This window comes from Equus caballus, chromosome 11, assembly GCF_041296265.1.
Source record: "Equus caballus isolate H_3958 breed thoroughbred chromosome 11, TB-T2T, whole genome shotgun sequence".
In the NCBI taxonomy this organism is placed as follows: domain Eukaryota; kingdom Metazoa; phylum Chordata; class Mammalia; order Perissodactyla; family Equidae; genus Equus; species Equus caballus.
The window spans coordinates 23205608-23224150 of record NC_091694.1 but is presented as its reverse complement, the minus strand read 5'-3'; the positions used below and the strand labels follow the sequence as shown (position 1 = coordinate 23224150).

The 18543-nt window shown below is 53.5% G+C and overlaps 1 protein-coding gene across 3 annotated transcripts in view; it reads right to left on the bottom strand.

Moving 5' to 3' along the window:
- Nucleotides 1-18543, bottom strand: part of PLXDC1 (plexin domain containing 1) — a 55434-nt gene that overhangs the window by 12882 nt on the left and 24009 nt on the right. For all 3 annotated transcript variants that reach the window (XR_002811477.2, XM_023652617.2, XM_023652618.2), the window contains exons 3-9: nucleotides 16844-16987; nucleotides 16402-16471; nucleotides 15665-15787; nucleotides 14929-15047; nucleotides 13931-14030; nucleotides 5404-5499; nucleotides 1186-1267 (exon numbers count right to left, since the gene is read on the bottom strand). Coding sequence is in view for 2 of the 3 variants with exons in the window: in XM_023652617.2 (XP_023508385.1) it covers nucleotides 1186-1267; nucleotides 5404-5499; nucleotides 13931-14030; nucleotides 14929-15047; nucleotides 15665-15787; nucleotides 16402-16471; nucleotides 16844-16987 (734 nt within the window). In the remaining variant the exon portion in view is untranslated. The remainder of the gene's footprint in view (nucleotides 1-1185; nucleotides 1268-5403; nucleotides 5500-13930; nucleotides 14031-14928; nucleotides 15048-15664; nucleotides 15788-16401; nucleotides 16472-16843; nucleotides 16988-18543) is intronic.

Here is an 18543-nt window from a genome sequence, read left to right as displayed (position 1 = left end):
TGAAGGCTTTGCAGAAATGCTGTTTGGTATTTAAGGAGTTAAATAATGGCACGTTCCTCACTCACAGAACCCCAGTCCATTTTACAGGAAAAACAAACTGAGGCCCCAAGAGAGTGAATAAGAGCACAGCTGGTGGGAAAAACACCTGGGAAGCCTGACTAGGGACCCTGTCTCCTCCTGGCCGAGAGCTGTGCTGCGTCCTGGGTGCTGGGTAGGCCACCTGTAATGGCAACAGCTTCTATTTCTACACCAGGACATTGGAAAGGAGCGAAGGAAACGCCAACAGCTGCATGACAGCTGCATGGAACTCGGAGACTCTGTAATTTGCAATTTTCAAGACTGTCTTAAAGGCTCCTGGAGTTCATAGGGCTCCCCACTCCAATGAGAGCCCTAGTCCCCAAAGAAATTCTTTTTTTTTTCTCCTGCCATTTATTTGTCTTGGACGGGAGAATTCTGGGTCTAATCTGTGAGGAAGTGATTTCAGAGCAAGGAGTGGAAGATGAGTCGGATTTAAGAACTTTATCCCTGACCCTGAATCTCATCCAGAATTTTCTCTGCTTCCAAAACTAAGCAAACACAGCTTGGGAGCTTCCTCAACTTTCCACAGACGCCTGCCATTTCCACACCCCTGGTTTTCAGGAAACCATTACAGCCTGAGAAAGATCCTTGGATGGTGTTTTGGGGTCATGGGGCTCTTGCCCAATGGCAATGGGTCTTTGGATCATGCCGTCTCTGAGCCGGCAGATCTCACGCTTGTTCGCAGATGCGGCACCGTGTTAACACGCAGGCTCCGGGGCTTCTTTCCCAGAGATCCCCATGCAGGGGGGCCTGGGGTGGGTCCCAGGAATCTGTAGGTTTAACCCAAGCCCTAGCTGATTCTGGAACACTTGCAGCTGTGGATCACTTCTTTGCAAAGCCCCACCCTAGGATGAACCAACCCTTTCCAGGTGAGAGGAGGCAGCTGCAGTAGCTGGAATCTCTGAATGGTCCTCCAGGAGCCCCGGGTCACCACAGGGACCCTGCAGGGAGAAACTCACTTCTGTGACATTCTTGATCTGAGGGTCACTGGCCAGAGAAGCCCTCATGTTGGCCAGGAGGCCCGAGGCTGGGGGTGGGGCTGCACCACTGTCCCCGCCTCCTCCACAGTCTGCCTGAGGGAACCAGAGGGTCAGCCTAGGCACAAACCTCTGGAGGACATGGCACCAGCTGCAGTTGAAGGTCAGGTCCGAGGACATGCAGGCGTCACAGCTCCGATGCTGCAGGCAGGCTGCAAGAGAGAAGCCAGCGGCCCCTCAGCACCAGCTCTCCGCGGGCCTTCAAAAGGTGCAACTTTCCTGAACGCTGGCTCCTTACAGAACTATGGAGTCTCTGCCAGGCGGGCACCCTAGAGGTCATTCATCCACCTTCACTCGAGTCCAGCCTCAATTCCGCCATCTCTCCCTCCCTTCCTTCCTTCTTCTTTCTGTCATCAGGAGGTCAGGCCCTGAGCCGGTGCTGGGGATTCAGCAGTGAGACCTGGTCCCTGCCTTCCTGGGCCTTATAGTCATCTGGGGAGACAGACACTAAACAGATAGTCAAACAAGAATACCTATATAGTATCATTGTGATGAGGTTTCTGAAGGAAAATTACAAGGTCCTAAAAGCATGTACAAAGGGATCTCACCTAGCCTTGGAAGTCATACTTCTGAGCTGTTGCCTACAACTACGGGATTGAGAAGGATTTTTTTTAATTGAGATCTATCTGACATACAACACGGTGTAAGTTTGAGGCGTACAACGTTTTGGTTTGATAAATTTATACTGCAATATGGTTGCCATCTTAGCTAACACTTCTATCACATTACGTAATTATCATTTATTCTCATGGTGGGAACAATTAAAATCTGGTCTCTTAGCAAGTTTAATGTTTATAATACAGTTTTGTTTATAATCACAGAGAAGCATTGTTTAAGATGTTCTGGCTTGACGCCCATCCAGTGCTTGCTGGGAGCACTCACTCCCCACTCCTGACGTTCGGTCCCTGTGGAGGGATGGGTGTCAGAGTCCTGCTCCTAGCCTCCCTCCACCTCCTCACTCGCCTTCTCCCAAGGAAATCTGAGCGCTGAGTTTGGGAAGGTAAACTAGGCGTATATAATTTCATCCTTTCTTGTCCCTCTCCTCTTGGAAATGAGCTACCCCCAAGGGGTGTGCTGACATCTCTGCTCATCTAGGCTTACATCTTCCTTGGGAAGTTACTGAACCTCTTGGTACCTCAGTACCTCACTTGTACTAGAGGGATCATGATGCTATCTGCTTGGTTGACCTGCCATGAGGATGAAGTAAGACCTAGAGGGGCTTTATAATAGAGCCGGCCAAGTGGTAAGCCCAGTAAATGCCTCTTATTGTTATTGACCGTGGTCTTATTCATTCCTCTCAGTGTACCTATCAGGTATTCATTCACTCATTGACCCATCCATTCATTCTTTCAACAAAATGCCCGCCACGGGCCAGGCGCTGACCCAGGTGCTGGAGATACAGCGGTGACCAGGACAGACAGAAGTGCTGCCCGAAAGGAGCCTGCAGTCTAGTGGAGGTGACAACCCACAAAGACACAGACAAATTCGTCTACACTAGGGTTTGCTGAGAGAAGGCTGTGAAAGAAGTAGAACAGAATGACAGCAGGGGGGTGTTCTACTCAGGGAGGTTGAGGAGAGGATGTTTGGGCAGGGGCTGGGAGAAGGGAAGAAGTGAGTCCGGCAGTTCTCCAGGGGGAGGAGAGGTCCAAGCAGAAGGGCCCCTGTGTGTAGAGGCCCAGGAGGACCACATCCCAGGAGTGCTCCCAACAGCAGCCAGAATGCTAACAGGCTGGGCAGAGGGGAGAGGCAGAGGGTGGTAGGAATGAGGAGGAGTGGCAGCTGGAGCCTAGCCTGAGCAGGGCAGGGTCGGAGAACAGAGGAGTCAGTGTGAGCAGGTTGCTGGAGGGTGCGTGGATCCCCGGGGCACCAGCCAGGCAGAGGAGCAGAGAAGGCCAGGGGAGCAGGAGGTATAGGGGCTGGATTTTAAGAGTTGCTCACCTGCAATTGAATGCTACCCACTTCAGTGACCCAGAATGACCTCGGAGGCACAAAACCCATGCCTTTTATTACAAGGAGGGACAGGCCCTTACCCAGAATAACTGTGTAGAGTAGAAGGGCTCATCGGATGAGCAGCTGAGCAGAGCACATTGATAGCAGGAAGAAGTGACAGCTGACTACAGAAAAATGACCACTCATGCATAACCTCACATGCATTTCCTCATGATGTGAGTTGTCTGGGACTCTACCACAATCTATTAGTTAGGGAACCCATATGCATTCCATGGATCCCAAACAAGATGGCAGCTGGGAACCAGCCCTTGGTGAGTGAGAAAAAAGCTGTAGTGGGCACAGTGTGGTCACCTTCAGTCACTTTGTGGGAAGGACTGGCTGTAGATGGCAATGTGTCCTTTTGTCTACTAGGGCTTTACAGGCCCTGGAAGGGTGGATGGAAGCCATCAGCAGAAAACAGGCAGGGACTGGCCTGGCCCGAGAACAAGAGCTCTCTGGATGTTTTGTTCCCTGGTGTATGCAGAGGGCCAAGAACGGGGCCCAGCATGTGGTAGGCACTTAACAAATGCTTATGGATTCGAGGTATAGATGCTTTTGGTATTCCCATTTTACAGAGAAGGAAACTGAGGTTTGGAGAGAGTCACAGAGCTAAGACTGGCAGGTCTGGGTTTGAACTGATGTCTATCTGAGCCAAAAGCCTGAGCTCTTAGCCTCAAGGTCCCACTGTGGGTTCCCCTGCCCCAGCTTCCACCTTCACCCCTGGCCACCTTTTCATGAGTCTCTTCTAGAAGAGGGACCGGCCATGGAGTGCAGAGTGTGACGGCTTGGAGATAGCCCATCCACACCTCAGGAAGAATCTTGGCTAAGTCCTCCCTACCCAAAGGTGGAGGAGAAAGCCTGGGGCTATGGGATGCAGGGTTTTCTGAGGACAAAGCCAAATCACAGCCTTGGGAGCATTGCCCCCTCCCCCACCAGCTGCACCCACATGGGTGCCCCTGGCCTCCCATGAGAAATGGTCACTCTCAGTGACTCTGGAGGCCCCTTAAATGGCTCTAGTCAAACTGAGAAAAAACCCTAGGCACCTTGTGGGGTATTCATAAAACCCGCTGACCTTTATTTCTCATCTGCATTTCAGATGTCCTGCATGCTATTAAACGCTCACAAAATTCACCGGAGGGGTGGGAAGTGGCTTCAATGTACACACAGTGTCCCAGAAACGCATTCCCAGGGCGGTTGGCTTCTTCCGCCTACCCTTGGGCGTCCTTGCTCCTGAAAGCAGTTTTATTCAAGTCCGAGGACTTGAGGTTTGCTCTCCCCAGTCCTTGAGGAATCCCTGGTTCTCAGACCCCAATCTCTCCTGTCTAAAGGGAGGGCGACTGGGGTGAGGGAGGGGCTGTGACCTGCAAGGTGTCGTAGCCCTGTGACCCCCTGGTGTCTGGGTTCTTCCTCTTTTCCAGGGGAGGACACCTGCTGAGCCCCAGCTAAGAGGTGGCCCAGCATCCGAGAAGCACCTTCCTCCTCCTCTTCTTTCTCTACCCCCTGCTCCCAGGACCTACAGGGAATAGGGAGGGAGAGCCAGAGACACAAGAAGGTGTGGAGAAGGCCGTGGTTCCAGAAGGAAGCTGGGAGGCACCATGAGACAGGAGAGGAAATTCAAACAATCTTTTAAAAAGACAAGAATGGGAGTGCGGTCCTCCTTTCCCTCCCTCTCCCAAGCTGCCCTGACCACATCCTGAAGAGCATCGAACCCCATCCTGCGAGGTCCACAGCCGCTGGGGCCTCGGCCATGAGGTGCGTTCAGCTGTAGGTGAGTCGGGTACAAAGGGAGAGGGCTGGGGTCCCTGGTTCCTGAGGGGCTCCTGGGTAAATTCCTCTATTGCCTTCTGCCTGTGGAGTCCAGGATTACCCCTCCCCTAAGGAAAATACAATGAAAACTTTAAGGACCAATTAATTCAGTTCCTGGATTACCTTTCCTGAGGACTCCGTCGAAGTTCTCAGAGGTGCATCTTTCCTGGGTTTCAATTATGTGTCAACAACAATAGCTGTCATCCATCAAGCACAAACCACACCCCAGGCCTGGGCTGTGCCAGTTAGCATCGGAGCTGCCTCTTACATCCTCAATTCCACCTACTGTGGTTCTAACCCTTCCCACAGCTCTGAGAGGGAGGTGGTGTCAGGCCCATGTGACAAGTGAGAAATGGAGACCCAGAGAAGTGAGGTGGCCATATCTACACAGGCGTCAGTGGTGGGCCTGAGAATGGAACCCAGTCTGTTTGACTCTAAAGCTCTTTCCAGGACAGTGGAATGCCCTCACACACTGGCAATGACCCCTACTCACTTGGCAATGGCGTGAACTCCACGGCCGACATGCTGGTGATTTTGGTGGGGTCCAGCTCCACACGGTGGTATTCGAAGATGGTCCTTCGCCGAGATTCTGAAACAGAGGCAGAGCCTGTCGCCAGGAGCATCTCACGGCCAGCGCAATCCGACACCTGTACCTGGAGCCTGACAGGTGGGCAAGAGACTGTAGCCAGTGGAACAGGGAGTCAGTAGGCAGCCACCGAGGGCGGGAAGTAAACTCTCAACCCGGGACAGTGATGCTGAGCCACAGGGAGACCGGCGGACGGAGCTGACCTTGAGAGGAGAGCTTCATATCACAAGCAGGTTCAACTACTCGGTGCAGAGGCCTGGCTGCTCCTGACATAGGGGATCCCATGCTTCTGCATGCCTCTGTGCCTTCACAGCTGCTGTTCCCTTGACCCTTCCATCCCTTCTCTCCTTGTCTAGCTCATGGCTCCAGATTCAGCTCAAGAGCCACTTCCTCTGAGCAGCCCCCCTGGACCAGCTCCCTCCTCTTCCCCACGTAGTCATTAGGGTCTATCTGGAGGACGGGGAGCACTAGACTGTGAGCATCCGGTCCTGAACCTGACCCCAGTGAGCACTCTGCCAATATCTGCAGATGGACAGGCTGACCTTGGAGCACCTCTCGCCTCCTGGATGGAGGCCACAGCGAGGTTCAGGGTCTGGAGCCAGGCTTACATCCCACCTCGGTCCCTGCAGAAACTTTCAGACTCACTGGATAACCTTAGGGCCCCAGTTTCTTGTCTGTGATGTGGAAAGACAGAAACACCTACCACAACACCCTTGGGAGGAAAAAACTGTAATTATAGATGAAAAGACTTTTAGACTTTTTCTAAAATGGCAATCTGAGATGCTCTGATATCTCCCACCACGTCCCCAGCCCCACCCAAGAACCACGACTCGGGTGGGAGGAGAGGTCCAGGTCGTCCTGCAGGGTGCTCCCCAGGTCAGCCCGGCCCAGGTGTGGGCTTTACGAGCCATGAGGTGGGCCACCACTTTGGAGACTCACATAAATCATGTTGAGAGCTGCATCAGCAAGTTGTCCTGCCATTCATTTCACAAGTGGGGAAACTGAGGCCCAGACAGATTAACCCACGAACTGATAAAACTTTGTATAACACTTTACAATTTACCAAGCCTATCCACAGCCTTCAATGGAAAACATCTATTTAAATGAGAAAACTCATACAAAAGCACACACCACCAGGCACCCTATTCATTCACTCATTCAACACAGAGGTCCGGGCACCTGCTACGTCCAGGGGCTGCGCTAAGTCCCGAGCACTCAGTGACATGCAAGAGAGACCTGGCCCTGACCCCACGGGGCCCACATCATTGGAGGTTACCAGGATATGACTCCTCCCACAACTCTCTCAGGGACACGGACAGACATCGCTGTTCCCCCCACTTCACAAAGGAGGAAAGTGACATCAAAGAGGTGACATTATTTGCCCAAAGGCACACAGCCTTTCTTTTTTTTGCAGAGGCTAGACTTAAAACTCAGGCCTCGAAGCCAGTGCAGCTCCCAAGGTCACCAAAGCTGTGTAGAAAAATGTGTAACAACTGGCTCCTGGCAGGGGACGGGCAGGAGGAGTCCGGACTTGTCGCATTTGCTGAGTTCCACGGTGTAAATACTTCCCCGTGGCTGATTTCAAGCTACCAGTTTGGAGTCACTGAGCATGGAATCGGGCAGAGATGTGGTCAGTCTGCTCTCGTGAATCAGTGTCAGCGCTCCAGCACACTACTGCATATGGTTTCTTTATTTGTGTTTCTAAAAGAGTTAAAGGGAAACATTCACAACTTCCTTAAAAATAAATAATTAAGCCAACATCCCAAAGATTGAGTAATGGTGTGTTTATTTTTCTCCTAAACAACCCTAAGTCTGAGAGAGGAGAGGTCCAGGAGGGAAACCTCATAAATATTAGGCAGTAACTACCAGCTGTCTACAGGGTGACCAAGGTCCTGGGGAGGACAGAGCCCTCCCTCCAAAGCCGGGGGACAGAGGTCCAAAGAGCCCTTTGTGAGCGTGTGCACATCCACACAGACACACACACACACACATCCACACACACACAGACACACAGACACAGACACACATCCACACAGACACACACACACATCCACACACAAACAGATTATTTTGATACAAGAAAGGCCCCTTGTCAAGCAAGTGTGGGGTCTGAGAGATTGCCATGAGGAAGGGCACCTTTCTATAATTCATCTGCCCACAGGAGGCACCAATTTTCAATTCACACGAAGGCCCATATGTGCTGCAGGGCCCTCCCTGTGTGACACCAACTGCCGTATAAAGATGGCCTGGGCTTTGAGTGAGCCTGGGGCATGCAGGACATCTAGGTGGAGGATGGGGAAGTTCTAGGCAGACTTTCACAGCTCCATCCCATCCACTACCCATCTCTCCTCCTGAAAAATCACCCTTTTAGCACCAAAATATAATAGGATAAAAAATAAATGTGAAACTCCAGGTCGCCCAAGGTCCTGAGGCTGTGGGGTCTAGAGTTGACGGAAACTTTTCTTCCTCTATCTGCCTCATCCTTCACGCTCAGCTCGAATGACACACCCTCCTTGAAGGCCTCCCCACCCTTGGGTGCAGTTAGTGGCCCTCCTCTGAGCTCCACAACCCCTTGTGCAATGTCCAGTGTCACCTGTTACACTGCTTGGTCAATATTTACTTGGCTGGCCCCCCACCCCACCAAGCTGCAAGCGCCCCAAGGGCAGAGCCTGCAAGTTGTTTGTCTCTGTACTGTAGCCCCTAGCCCCCGGCCCTGCACTTAACACGGCCTCAAGAAACGACTGTGAACGAATGAATGGGTTACAGATAGTCATGAAAACCTCAGCAACTTATTATAACTTCAGCCTACAGCCCAAAGGAAGAACGTCCTTCCTCCCCAGCCGACCACAGATTACGGCCTTTCTCAAAAGGGCAGCCCCCAGTGGGCCACAGAAAGCTAGACATGCCCCTTCCTAAGTTAGAGCTTAAAGTAGGAGGAGAGATGGCTTCTAGGTTTCCCCCACCTTCAAGGATGTTGGGGAGAACTCACCCTCCGTCAGAAGGAAGAGAAATGGGAGGGACAGAGAGAGTCAGGGTCAGGGCACAAATGGAGACACGGACTTGTCAAGGGAGCAGATTTCAGGGATAGAGACACCAAATGGCAGCCAGGGAAGGCGGGGCTCCCAGCAAACATCACACCAGAATCTAGGGAGGGGTCTCCCCACCAGCCAGGCTGGGGAACAGAGTTGGGGCTGTGCCTCAAGTAAGGGTGCAGCCGGAGATGCTCAAACGTGTGCCACAACCCAGCACAGCCCTATCAGCCGGGCGGGGAGATGAGCGTGGTAGGAAGGCGGATGAGGGTGGTGTGCGGAAATCTATCTCTGATTAAAAATATTTGCTCACTTCAACTGCCAACTTGTACTTGTTTGAGTGTGTGGCTTTGGTAATATTTTTATTTCTCTATCAACAGAACCTTTAATATCCCCGCCTGAGTTATTTGCTTTTGGATTATCTCGCCAACATCTGGGCTCGCCCAAGGACGATGACGTCCATCGTATGACCAGCAGATCCCTTCCGGAACCAGGACGGAGGCCACCCCAAAGCCACATTTCTGACACTTTGAGATGTTCCGTTTTATCTCTGCTTCCGATCATCAAAGATTCAGAACTACTGAGGTCCATACATGGAAAGCTCTGGCGCCCAATCAAGAAATGTTAATGGCTCAAAAGAGACGTTTACACGTCCTGTTTTGTTTCAGCACCAGACACCAGTGGGAGAGAGTTTGATCGGTCAGAAGAAATCAGACAGACAGACTCTGCCACAAACCTCCCTCCAAAACAGATGATTATGATACAAAAAATATAAGACGCTCGTTCGGAAAAAGTTGTCATTCACTCACTCATGTAGTCCTTTGCTCATTTGGTTATTCGTTCAATAACCATGCATCACACCCCACAGGGGACCCCAGAGATAAACACAATGAGGGGCCTGTATCTCAAGGGGCTTTCAGCCCAGGAGGGGAGGCAGGAGATTCCTCCTCAGCACCGAAGCCAAGTAGGAAAGGGGCTGAGACAGAAGAAGAGGCAAGCAATGGGAAGACTCAGCGAGCAGAGGAGAGAGAAAAAGAGAAGAGAGGAGTGAAAAGAGGGGAGGAGGGCCCCTGATGGATAAAAAGCTCTGATGAAGCTTGTACAGGAGGCTTTATCAGGAGAGGCAGGAAGACAAAATGGGCCAGATCTGGAGACGATACACTGCCCCACTCCACGCCCTCACTTGGCTCATCTTTCCCACCCCCCTGCAGCCAGATCCAGGGCCTCCCATCTCCCTCACCCAGCAGTCCAGCACAAAGGTACAAGCCTCTGACACATTTCTGGACTCAAGTCTGCCTTTGAGGGGAAAGGAAAGTTCTGGTAAAGGAGAAGGCCCACGTGTTAGGATCATCCGAGGCCATTCTGGGGCCAGCCAAGGGGCAAGCTACAATTTGGAGCCTTTTATAATGAAAACCTCATTAATTGATTCCACTAATTCAGAATCTGTTGATTTTGATGTTGGCTACACTGAAGTTGCTTTTAAACAAATGAGTAGAGGAAATTATATTGACTTCTGGGGGCCCCTCCAGCCAAATAAACAGTACATAACCCACCCTATAAGTTTTGTGTGCCTCTGCAAAAAGATGCTAGTTGCACATGAATCTTTTCTCTGCATCAAAGCACACTCTGCAGACTCTCTGCTCCAAAGCCTGTGTAGCAGTTTATACAAGGAACTGATGGTAAGAAAAACTCTGGCTGTTTTCAGTATTTCCTTCCCTCAACCCCAGGGGTGAGATTGTGCAGAATTCCCTCCACGCATCAAGCAGGGATGAGAGGAGACTGTTTGGACCCTGGTCGAGGAGACAGTGCCCCAGACAGGGTTCAGTGGCTGGGTGATTCTTTTTTTTTTCTTTTTTTGAGGAAGATTAGCCCTGAGCTAACATTTGCCACCAATTCTCCTCTTTTTGCTGAGGAAGGCTGGCCCTGAGCTAACATCCGTGCCCACCTTCCTCCACTTTATATGTGGGATGCCTACCATAGCATGATTTGTCAAGCGGTGCCATGTCGGCACCCGGGATCCGAACTGACGAACCCTAGGCCTCCGAGGCAAAACGTGCGCACTTAACCACTGCGCCACCAGGCCAGCCTCTGGGTGATTTCTGAATAGCGGGGAGCCAGACTCCACTCCTCACAGTGCCCCAGGCAGGGAAGAGCCAAGCTTGAGGACAAGGACAGTGACACCATTCATTCTATAGGACCAGGTGGGCTTGGACAATGGGACTATCCCTGGTAAGAATAGGGTCTGCAGACCAGAGGGCTCTCCCTAAACTTCTGTCTCATTTAAGCTCTGGTTATTCGGGACTTACTGTTATTTGCAGCTCAACCTAATCCAGACTAATTCTCTACTTCTTGGGTTGAATATCAGACCCAGAGGAATCTGACCTCTTAGCCACATAAAAGCCATCACTCCCCAAAGTGGAGATCACAGCCCATTTTAAAACCCAATGAAGGCCACGGGTACTGTCCCAGAAAAATATATGCATGGGCATATGCTCCACTCGCATCTCAATATTCCTTCCAAGTCTATGCCTGGAGCCCCAAGCTAAAGGCCTCTGACAAAAAGAGATGCAATTACCAAAGCACTCACCCCAGACTCAAGTGGTGTCAGGCCCTGTTCTCACTTAGGGTCACCATGGAGTGGAGGACAGGGTCTCTGCCACACCTACTCTCTTCAGCGACACTCACTTGCACTGTTACTCATTTTTTGGGGGCACCTGCCCTGCCACAGGCCCTGGGCTAGGTGCTGGGGCCACAGTGAGCTCCCAAGGAGCGCAAAGCTAGTTGGGGACAAGGAGGATGAGCAGGGCAGTGTGATGACAAAGTGCTAAGGGGACAGAGGAGGAAACCACGAATCCTGCTGCATGGAGCTAGAGCAATGGGTGAGTAGAATTTTGCCAAGGGGTGAAAGGGCTGGGGTGTGGGGCATTTTATACGAGGAACTGTGTCACGGAGATGCAGACAGCCCTTGACATGTTTGGGGGACACAGGGCATGCAGACCAGTGCTGCCCAGACAGAGAGGGTTTGGAGGGGAGCCTATAAAGGTAGGGTGTGCCCAGCTGCAAAGGGCCTTGAATGCCACACTAAGGATTTTGACTTAATGCTATAGGCAACAAGGAGCCAGAGAGTGATATGATCAGATTTGTCTGGCAGTGACAAGAAGGAATAGGGGACAGAGGGAAGGGAGACTGGAGGCTGGAGCTGCCGGGCGGCTTTCACCTGGCCTGTGGACCTAACACCTCAGCAAACAGCACCTGGAGTCACGGAATCCGGAGGCTCCGCAGGCAGAGCGCTTGCGTCTCCGGGCCTCACAGAACAGGCGCAGCTTCCCTCCTGTTATTTCAGGCGGACTGTGCTTCCCCCACCCCTCTTTACCCCGCCTCCCTGCTCCATGGCTAAAACAGCCTTTCATTCCAGAATCACAGAGGAGCCTCAGATGCAGACCCTCCCCAGGGAACTGACTTCCTCTAATTCGCCCTCATTCAACAGCTGGATCCAAAACACATTTCCTGAGACTCTGCCGTGCACAAAGCCGTGTGAGGGAGGCACAGACGAAACAAAGACCCTGCTCCTGACGGTTCTGTAATGCACGGGGAAGGGTGGAGTATGGACACCAAGAACTGTTCTTCCTGCAAAACAGCCTGCGGTGGGTGTACATATGGTGGGGGGCGTTTGGGGAACTGAGGAGGAAAGGATTCACCCCTCTGGGTGGGGTGGGGGTGGGTCAGATGTAGAGTCTCAATGGCGGATCCCGGGGTTTAAAAAAAACATAAGATCTGGGTTTCAGTTCTCCCCTTCGTAGCTGGGTGACCACAAGCAAGTCACTCCACCTCTCTGAGCCTCTGTGTGCTCGTTTAGAAAGGGACAAAGGTACAGACTTCACTTACAATGTTGGGAGGAGGATCCAGTAAGATACTGTAAAGCTCAGCGCCTGGGGACAGGATTATAGTCATGGTGGGAGGCAGCCTCTAAAATGGCCCCCAGGGATCTCTGCCTCCTGGCATTCACACCTGTGCAATCCTGTCCTGAGCACCGGCTGGACCTAGTGACTTGCTTCCAACCAGCAGAATATGGCAAAAGTGACGGGATGGCCCTTCTAAAATCAGGTTATGAAAAGACTCTGGTTTCCATCTTGCTCATCTTCCACTGCTGCCCTCCTTGCCTGCTCTGATGGATGGTGCTGCCATGCTGCGAGCTGTCCTGTGGGGAGGTCCACAGGGCAGGAACTGAGGGGGGAACTGAACCCTGCCAACAACCACACGAGAGCTCTTGGAAGTAGACCCCCCATCAATCGTTGAGATGACTGTAATGGCGGCAAACAGCTTGAGAGCAGCCTGTGAAAGACCCTGAACCAGAGGACCCAGCTAAGTCATGCTTTGCTTCCTGATCCACAGAAACTCTGAGATAATGTGTTTGTTGCTTTAAGCTGCTAAGTTTCAGGGTAATTTGTTATGCAGCAGTAGCTAACTAATACAATTAGGATGATACTGAGACTATCTGGCAACCAGCTCAGTACAGGCGTGAACCAACGACTTAGAGCAGACGCCGACTGCAGCCGTGGGGCCGGATCTTGGAGGTCCCTGCTCAGCCCCTCACTAGAGCACTGGGAGTTCAGGGGGGCGGTCAGGGGAGGGGCAGGTGAAGTGGCGGGAATTTATCTGATGGAAATACTCACTCTGAGGCATAAAAGTACCTACCTGCAAGAAGATTCACTGCAGCCTTATTTGTTGTAGCAAAAGGTTGGAAACAACTGAGAAGCCTGCGCCCAGGGACTGGTTAATTTAAGGCACATCCATGCAATGGGCTATCATGCAGCCACTACACAGAATGAGATGTGTGCTGACGTGGAATGATGGGCAGGATATACTTCGTTCAGGAGCAGAACAGAGGACAGACAGCATATGCCATCATTTGTGTTAAATACACGTATACATACTTCCCTGAAGGCTTGTAGCTCTAGAAATAGCCTAGCAGGCCAGGTTGCCTCCTGGAAGTGAAACTGGGGGATGCAGGTTGGGGGGATGGGAGAGAAACGGGATTTTCCTGTCTCCTGAAACCCCCTGTGACGCTCCTTCCATCACCCGGGTGGGGGGCATTAGGGTTGTGTTCTGGGAGGACCCATAAACCCTACTTCAGTGTCTTTGGAGATTTTCTAAAGGGGGGTGGTGCTGAGTGGAAGGGCGCTGGCTCCCTTTCCTCTTAACACTAAGAATGGTGCCTCCCATGGGGGATTTTAGTGGGAAAAATGGTTCCTCTGCTTTAACAGAGAAAGATGGAAACTCACCATGCCCTCTTTCTCCCCTTAGTTCCCACTCGACTCTCGCCATCCATCCACTCCCCACCAGCCTGCCCAGTGTGAGTTGAGTCCAACCCAGTCCCCGTCTCCGCTGGATCCCTGGGGACTCACCTGGTACTTCTGGGGATGGATTGAGAACCATGAAGGCGTCTGACAGGCCTGCCTTGACGGGGTGCTGGGAGGAGCTGATTTCCAGGACTGACATAGGGATCTGCAGCAGGGAGAAGAGGCTCCATTACCCCCCAAACCCTCGTGGGCCAACCTAGACCTCCCTCTGAGCCCCAGACCCACCTGCCTGCTTGGCGTTGCCTCTTGGAGGACTCCAAGACATCTCAAACCCAATGGGCCCCCACCCAAATTCCAAGTCTTCCCCACACCAGCTCCTTTTCCTTTTCTCCATCTTTGTGAATGGCACCTCCACGCAGGCCAGAAAACTAGGAATCACCCTCGGCCCCTCCCTTTCCTTCATTTCCCCTCCTCCAGCTGATACATCTCCCAATCCTGCTAATTAGCCTGCTAACTGTCTCTCCAGTTCTCTCCATCGCCCTCCATCTACCCGAGGCTGGCATCACCTCTCATAAATTATCTCCCAGCATTTCCTCTGAGCCCCCAACGATCTGTCTCTACTCTGAAGCCACATGGACCTTAGTCAAAGGCAGATCTGCTTGTTCCCCTGCCCCATCTTGCTCCTCCCCCTCCAGCCACACTCTGTCCTGTCTCAGAACCTTTGCTCGTGCATTCCCGGAACACATTTCTCTCTCCTCTTTGCTTCCTTAACTCCTATGCATCCTGCAGATTTCAACTCTGTTTCTCAGGAAACCCTTCCTGGACACCTGCTCGGATAAAGAGCCCCATGAAGGGTTCTCCTGGAACCCAGCTTCTCCACTTCCGAGCACTTGTCACAGTGGCAATTCCACATTTGTTCCTGCAATTTCTGTCTATCTTCCCAACCAGACTCACAGCTCCACAAGGGCAGGGCCCGCAGCCACCTTATTCACGGCTGCACCTCAGCACAAGCCCCAGGCCTGGCACATTGCTTCTCTACAGATATTTGCTGAGTGAAAGAAAGGCCCCAAGACCCAGCCATCTCTGCAGCTGGGCCCCCTCACCTCTTTGTAGCCGAAAACGATGCGGCCGTCACGGTGCAGAGCTGCCTGGAAGGTGAAGCTGCCCCTGTCCTCCCGGCCTTGGAGGTAGACGTGGTCCCACTGGACCACAAACACAGTCCCTGGGGAGAAGAGCAGAGACCTGGCTGAACGGGGAGGTAGTGCAGGGAGCAGGGCCCTGCAGAAATGGTGGCCGGCGTGGAGGGGCCACAGGTCAGGTCCCTTAGGGACGATGGAGGCAGTCTGCAAATTCGACTGGAGGCAGGAGCTGGTAGCCTGGCTTCCAAGCTTGGGAGGAAGCAGAAGACCCTGCTTCAGCCCCCCGGATGCCATGCCTGATCATGTCCTAGCCCAGGCACGACCCTTCCTTCTTGCCTATCCTGACCCCTTGAAAGGAAAAGGAGGAGAAATAGGAGAGATGTCTGTTTCCCTGGGGTGGGGGAGTGGGTGCTCAAGGGACAACCTGTGAGAGTAAGAAACAAGAAAGGTCCCTGGTATTTACTTCACCTCTACTAAGAGCCGAGCACTCTCACTTCGTATCTCATCTGATCTGCTGGGTGGCAGGCATTTTGTCTCCATCTTACAGATGAGGAAACCGAATACAGAAAAGTGTGGTGGCTGCCTTGCTGTGTGACTCTGGGCAAGTTCCTTGCCTTCTCTGGGCCTTGGACTCCTCTACAGGGGCCGGACCAAAGGAGCCCTGGAGCTGGGTGACTTAAACTCTGAAATCTGGTCTCACCATTATCAAAGTAAGCAACTGTGGAATTGTCGGAGTAGCCAGGGTTGAAGTTGGCCATCAGAGGGGCCACGTACTGAGTAGCTGTGAGCATCCGATGGATCACGTCACCCATGAAGATGAAGCCTGGGTGGGGAGAAGTGCAGACGAATCACCAGAGATGGCCCAGAGGGGTTGCTTCCTTGGGCTTTTTTCCCCAAGGGCAGGAAGGAGCGGCGCAGATGGGGCTGGAAGCAAGCTTTGGACCTCTGTCCCCCATCCCTACCTGGTGGACTTTGGGTCTGGCATGTATGGAGCAAAAGGGTCCCAGACCAGAGAAGTTTCTCCCTGTGCCTCCAGGTGGGCACAAACTCCCACCTCTCCCTCTCCCTAGGAAAGTGCGCAGGAATGAAAAATGGGCTCCTCATACCAACAGGGAGCCTGGTCCCAGGAACCAGGCTCTCAGTGCAGTCTCTCCTTCCCTCTCATTCACAGACTCAGAACCACAGGGACACTGGGACTGCCCACGCTGGCCTGAGCCGGCCCAGAGGGAAACACACACATACAAGCAAGTCAGCTGATGTGAGGGAAGTATTCTGACACACCCACTGCCCTGCTTCCTGAGAGTGGAGTTTCAAGAGTGCCAAACGTGGGTCCCTCCCCTGTCCATCTATACCACCCTGTCTCTGGTAAACCTCCCCAGGTAGGTCCCCCAAGTTCTGGCTGAGATCTTCAAACCCTCCCCACTGACACAGCCTTACCTCCGGTTGCTATGGTGATCTGCCGCAGAGGATGCCCGTAGAAAGGGAAATCGAAGGACAAGACCACTCTCTGCAAGGGACGGGGGAGGGTCAGCATGGGCCGAGCTGCAGGCCAGGGGGCTGCCCCATGCTTGTCTGGATGGGGGTGGGGGTCGTGGGGGGAACAGGGATGTCCATGGCGGGCCCCCAGGACCACAGGTGAGCACCCTAACTCTGGCAAAGCTCCCGGGATCCCCTGGAAGGCAGCTCCCAGGCCACAGACCTCAGGCCACAGCCATGCCCACTTAGCAGGTGGGGTGGGCCGGCCCCCAGCCTCCCAGCCTAGGGCAGCACTGCCGGGGACCGGGGCATTCACCGAAGCCTGCCGGGGACCGGGGCACTCACCGAAGCCTGCCGGGGACCGGGGCACTCACCGAAGCCTGCCGGGGACCGGGGCACTCACCGAAGCCTGCCGGTGGGTGTTGGAGAGGATTCTGTGGGCCTTCACTTGGCTCCGGTTGGCCTCAGCCACGTCCACCCACAGCTCCCGGCTGCGGGGCTCACTGGGGCCGTACAGACGGGACACATAGTAGCTGTGGTTGTCCTCCTGCCACCATCCAAGACAGACCCCACAGGAGGCATGAGGAGTCCGGCATGCCAGGAACCACCTGCCCCTCCCCAACCCAGACTTCTGGATACAAGAAGTCATCGCCCTCCCAGGGTGCTGGACTTGTGCCCCAGAGGGCTGGTGCAGGCTTGGGAGCCCATGGGCTCTCCTCGGCCCCAGACAGCTCAGTACTAGGCCCCTAGCTCTAGCAGCTCTGGCCCCAGCAAAATCCACCCTGCTGTACCCATGCTCAGCCCTGCCATTCCCAGATGGGTCAGGAGGCTTGTCCTGAGTTTCTGCGGAGCACACCCAAGGCAGAGCTCGGACTGAGGGGTCACAAACAGAGCCCTTGTCTTCAGGGAGCTCCCAGACTGGGGGAGAGACACAGTCCCCACCCTGGGAGTACGCTGTTTAAGGGAGAATTAAAAACTGGATCGTAGAAGCCACCAGTCTAAAGATGGAGGCAGACCCTGATCTTGGGGAGTTGCTAGTCTGATGGAGGAGGTGGGACTTATGCAAACAGACCTCACACAGAGAGATAAAGCAGGGCCATACTACAGTCGCTGGAGTGTTGAGAAAGGGGAGAAGAGCAGCCAGGATTCCTTCAGGACATATTTCTAACCTCTACTCTGTGTCCCATGGGGATAAAACAAAAAAGCCAGAATGCGGAGGGCTGGGAGTTAATTCTGTAAAGCCTCTCCTGCTTCAGGAGCATTTAGGGCCAGGATTGAAAGGAGGCCGGGAAATGGCTGGCAGAAAGGGCGGAAGAGCCAGGGGAGGAGGCGATGTCACAGCATCTCAGCCCACCCGGGCGCGCCAGCCGCGGGAGGAAGGGAGGCAGAACGGGCAGGTTGGCTTGGCCGCTGCGCGGAGACGGGGTTGCTGACCCTCGAGGAGCCCCGGGCGTCGTGGGTCATGAACCAGGCTGTCCAGCGGCAGTAGCAGCAGACACAGCAGAGCAGACCATGTTCTCCCTGCCAACCTGCCAGCTGCCCAGCCAGCCCTTGCCCTGGACCCAGCATGAGCAGGGACGAGGGATGCCCGCTCTCCCCACCCGCCAGGAGGCAGAGTCTGCTCTTCTGACAAGTGACGCACTCTGGGGACCCGGGGTCGGCGCAGGGCTGGGGGAAGATGAGCAGAAAGAAACATGGCGGGGGTGTGGGGCTGGTGGAGATTTCCCACTGCCACTGCCTGTCCTCCCCTCCAGCCTCCAGACTCCTGCCCCTCCACCCAGCCCCAGTATGGCTAGCCGTCAACAAATCTAAAACATGTGCGAGGTCGCATCACTCCGCTCACGAGCCATCTGGGGCTCCCACTGCCCTCGAGATGAAACCCAAACCTCAGCCTGATATGCAAGGTCTCACCATGAGTCAGTTCCGCCTTCTCTTTAGCTTCTCTTCTCTGGTTCCCCTGTGTACCCTTGTGCACCCACTCACCAGACCAGGCCACTAGTGGTCACTCATGCCTCTGCACATGCTGGTCCACCTGCCAGAAATGACCTTCCTGGCCTTCTCCCCCTGGCAGATTCCTACTCCTTCAATGCTCAGTTTATCCCC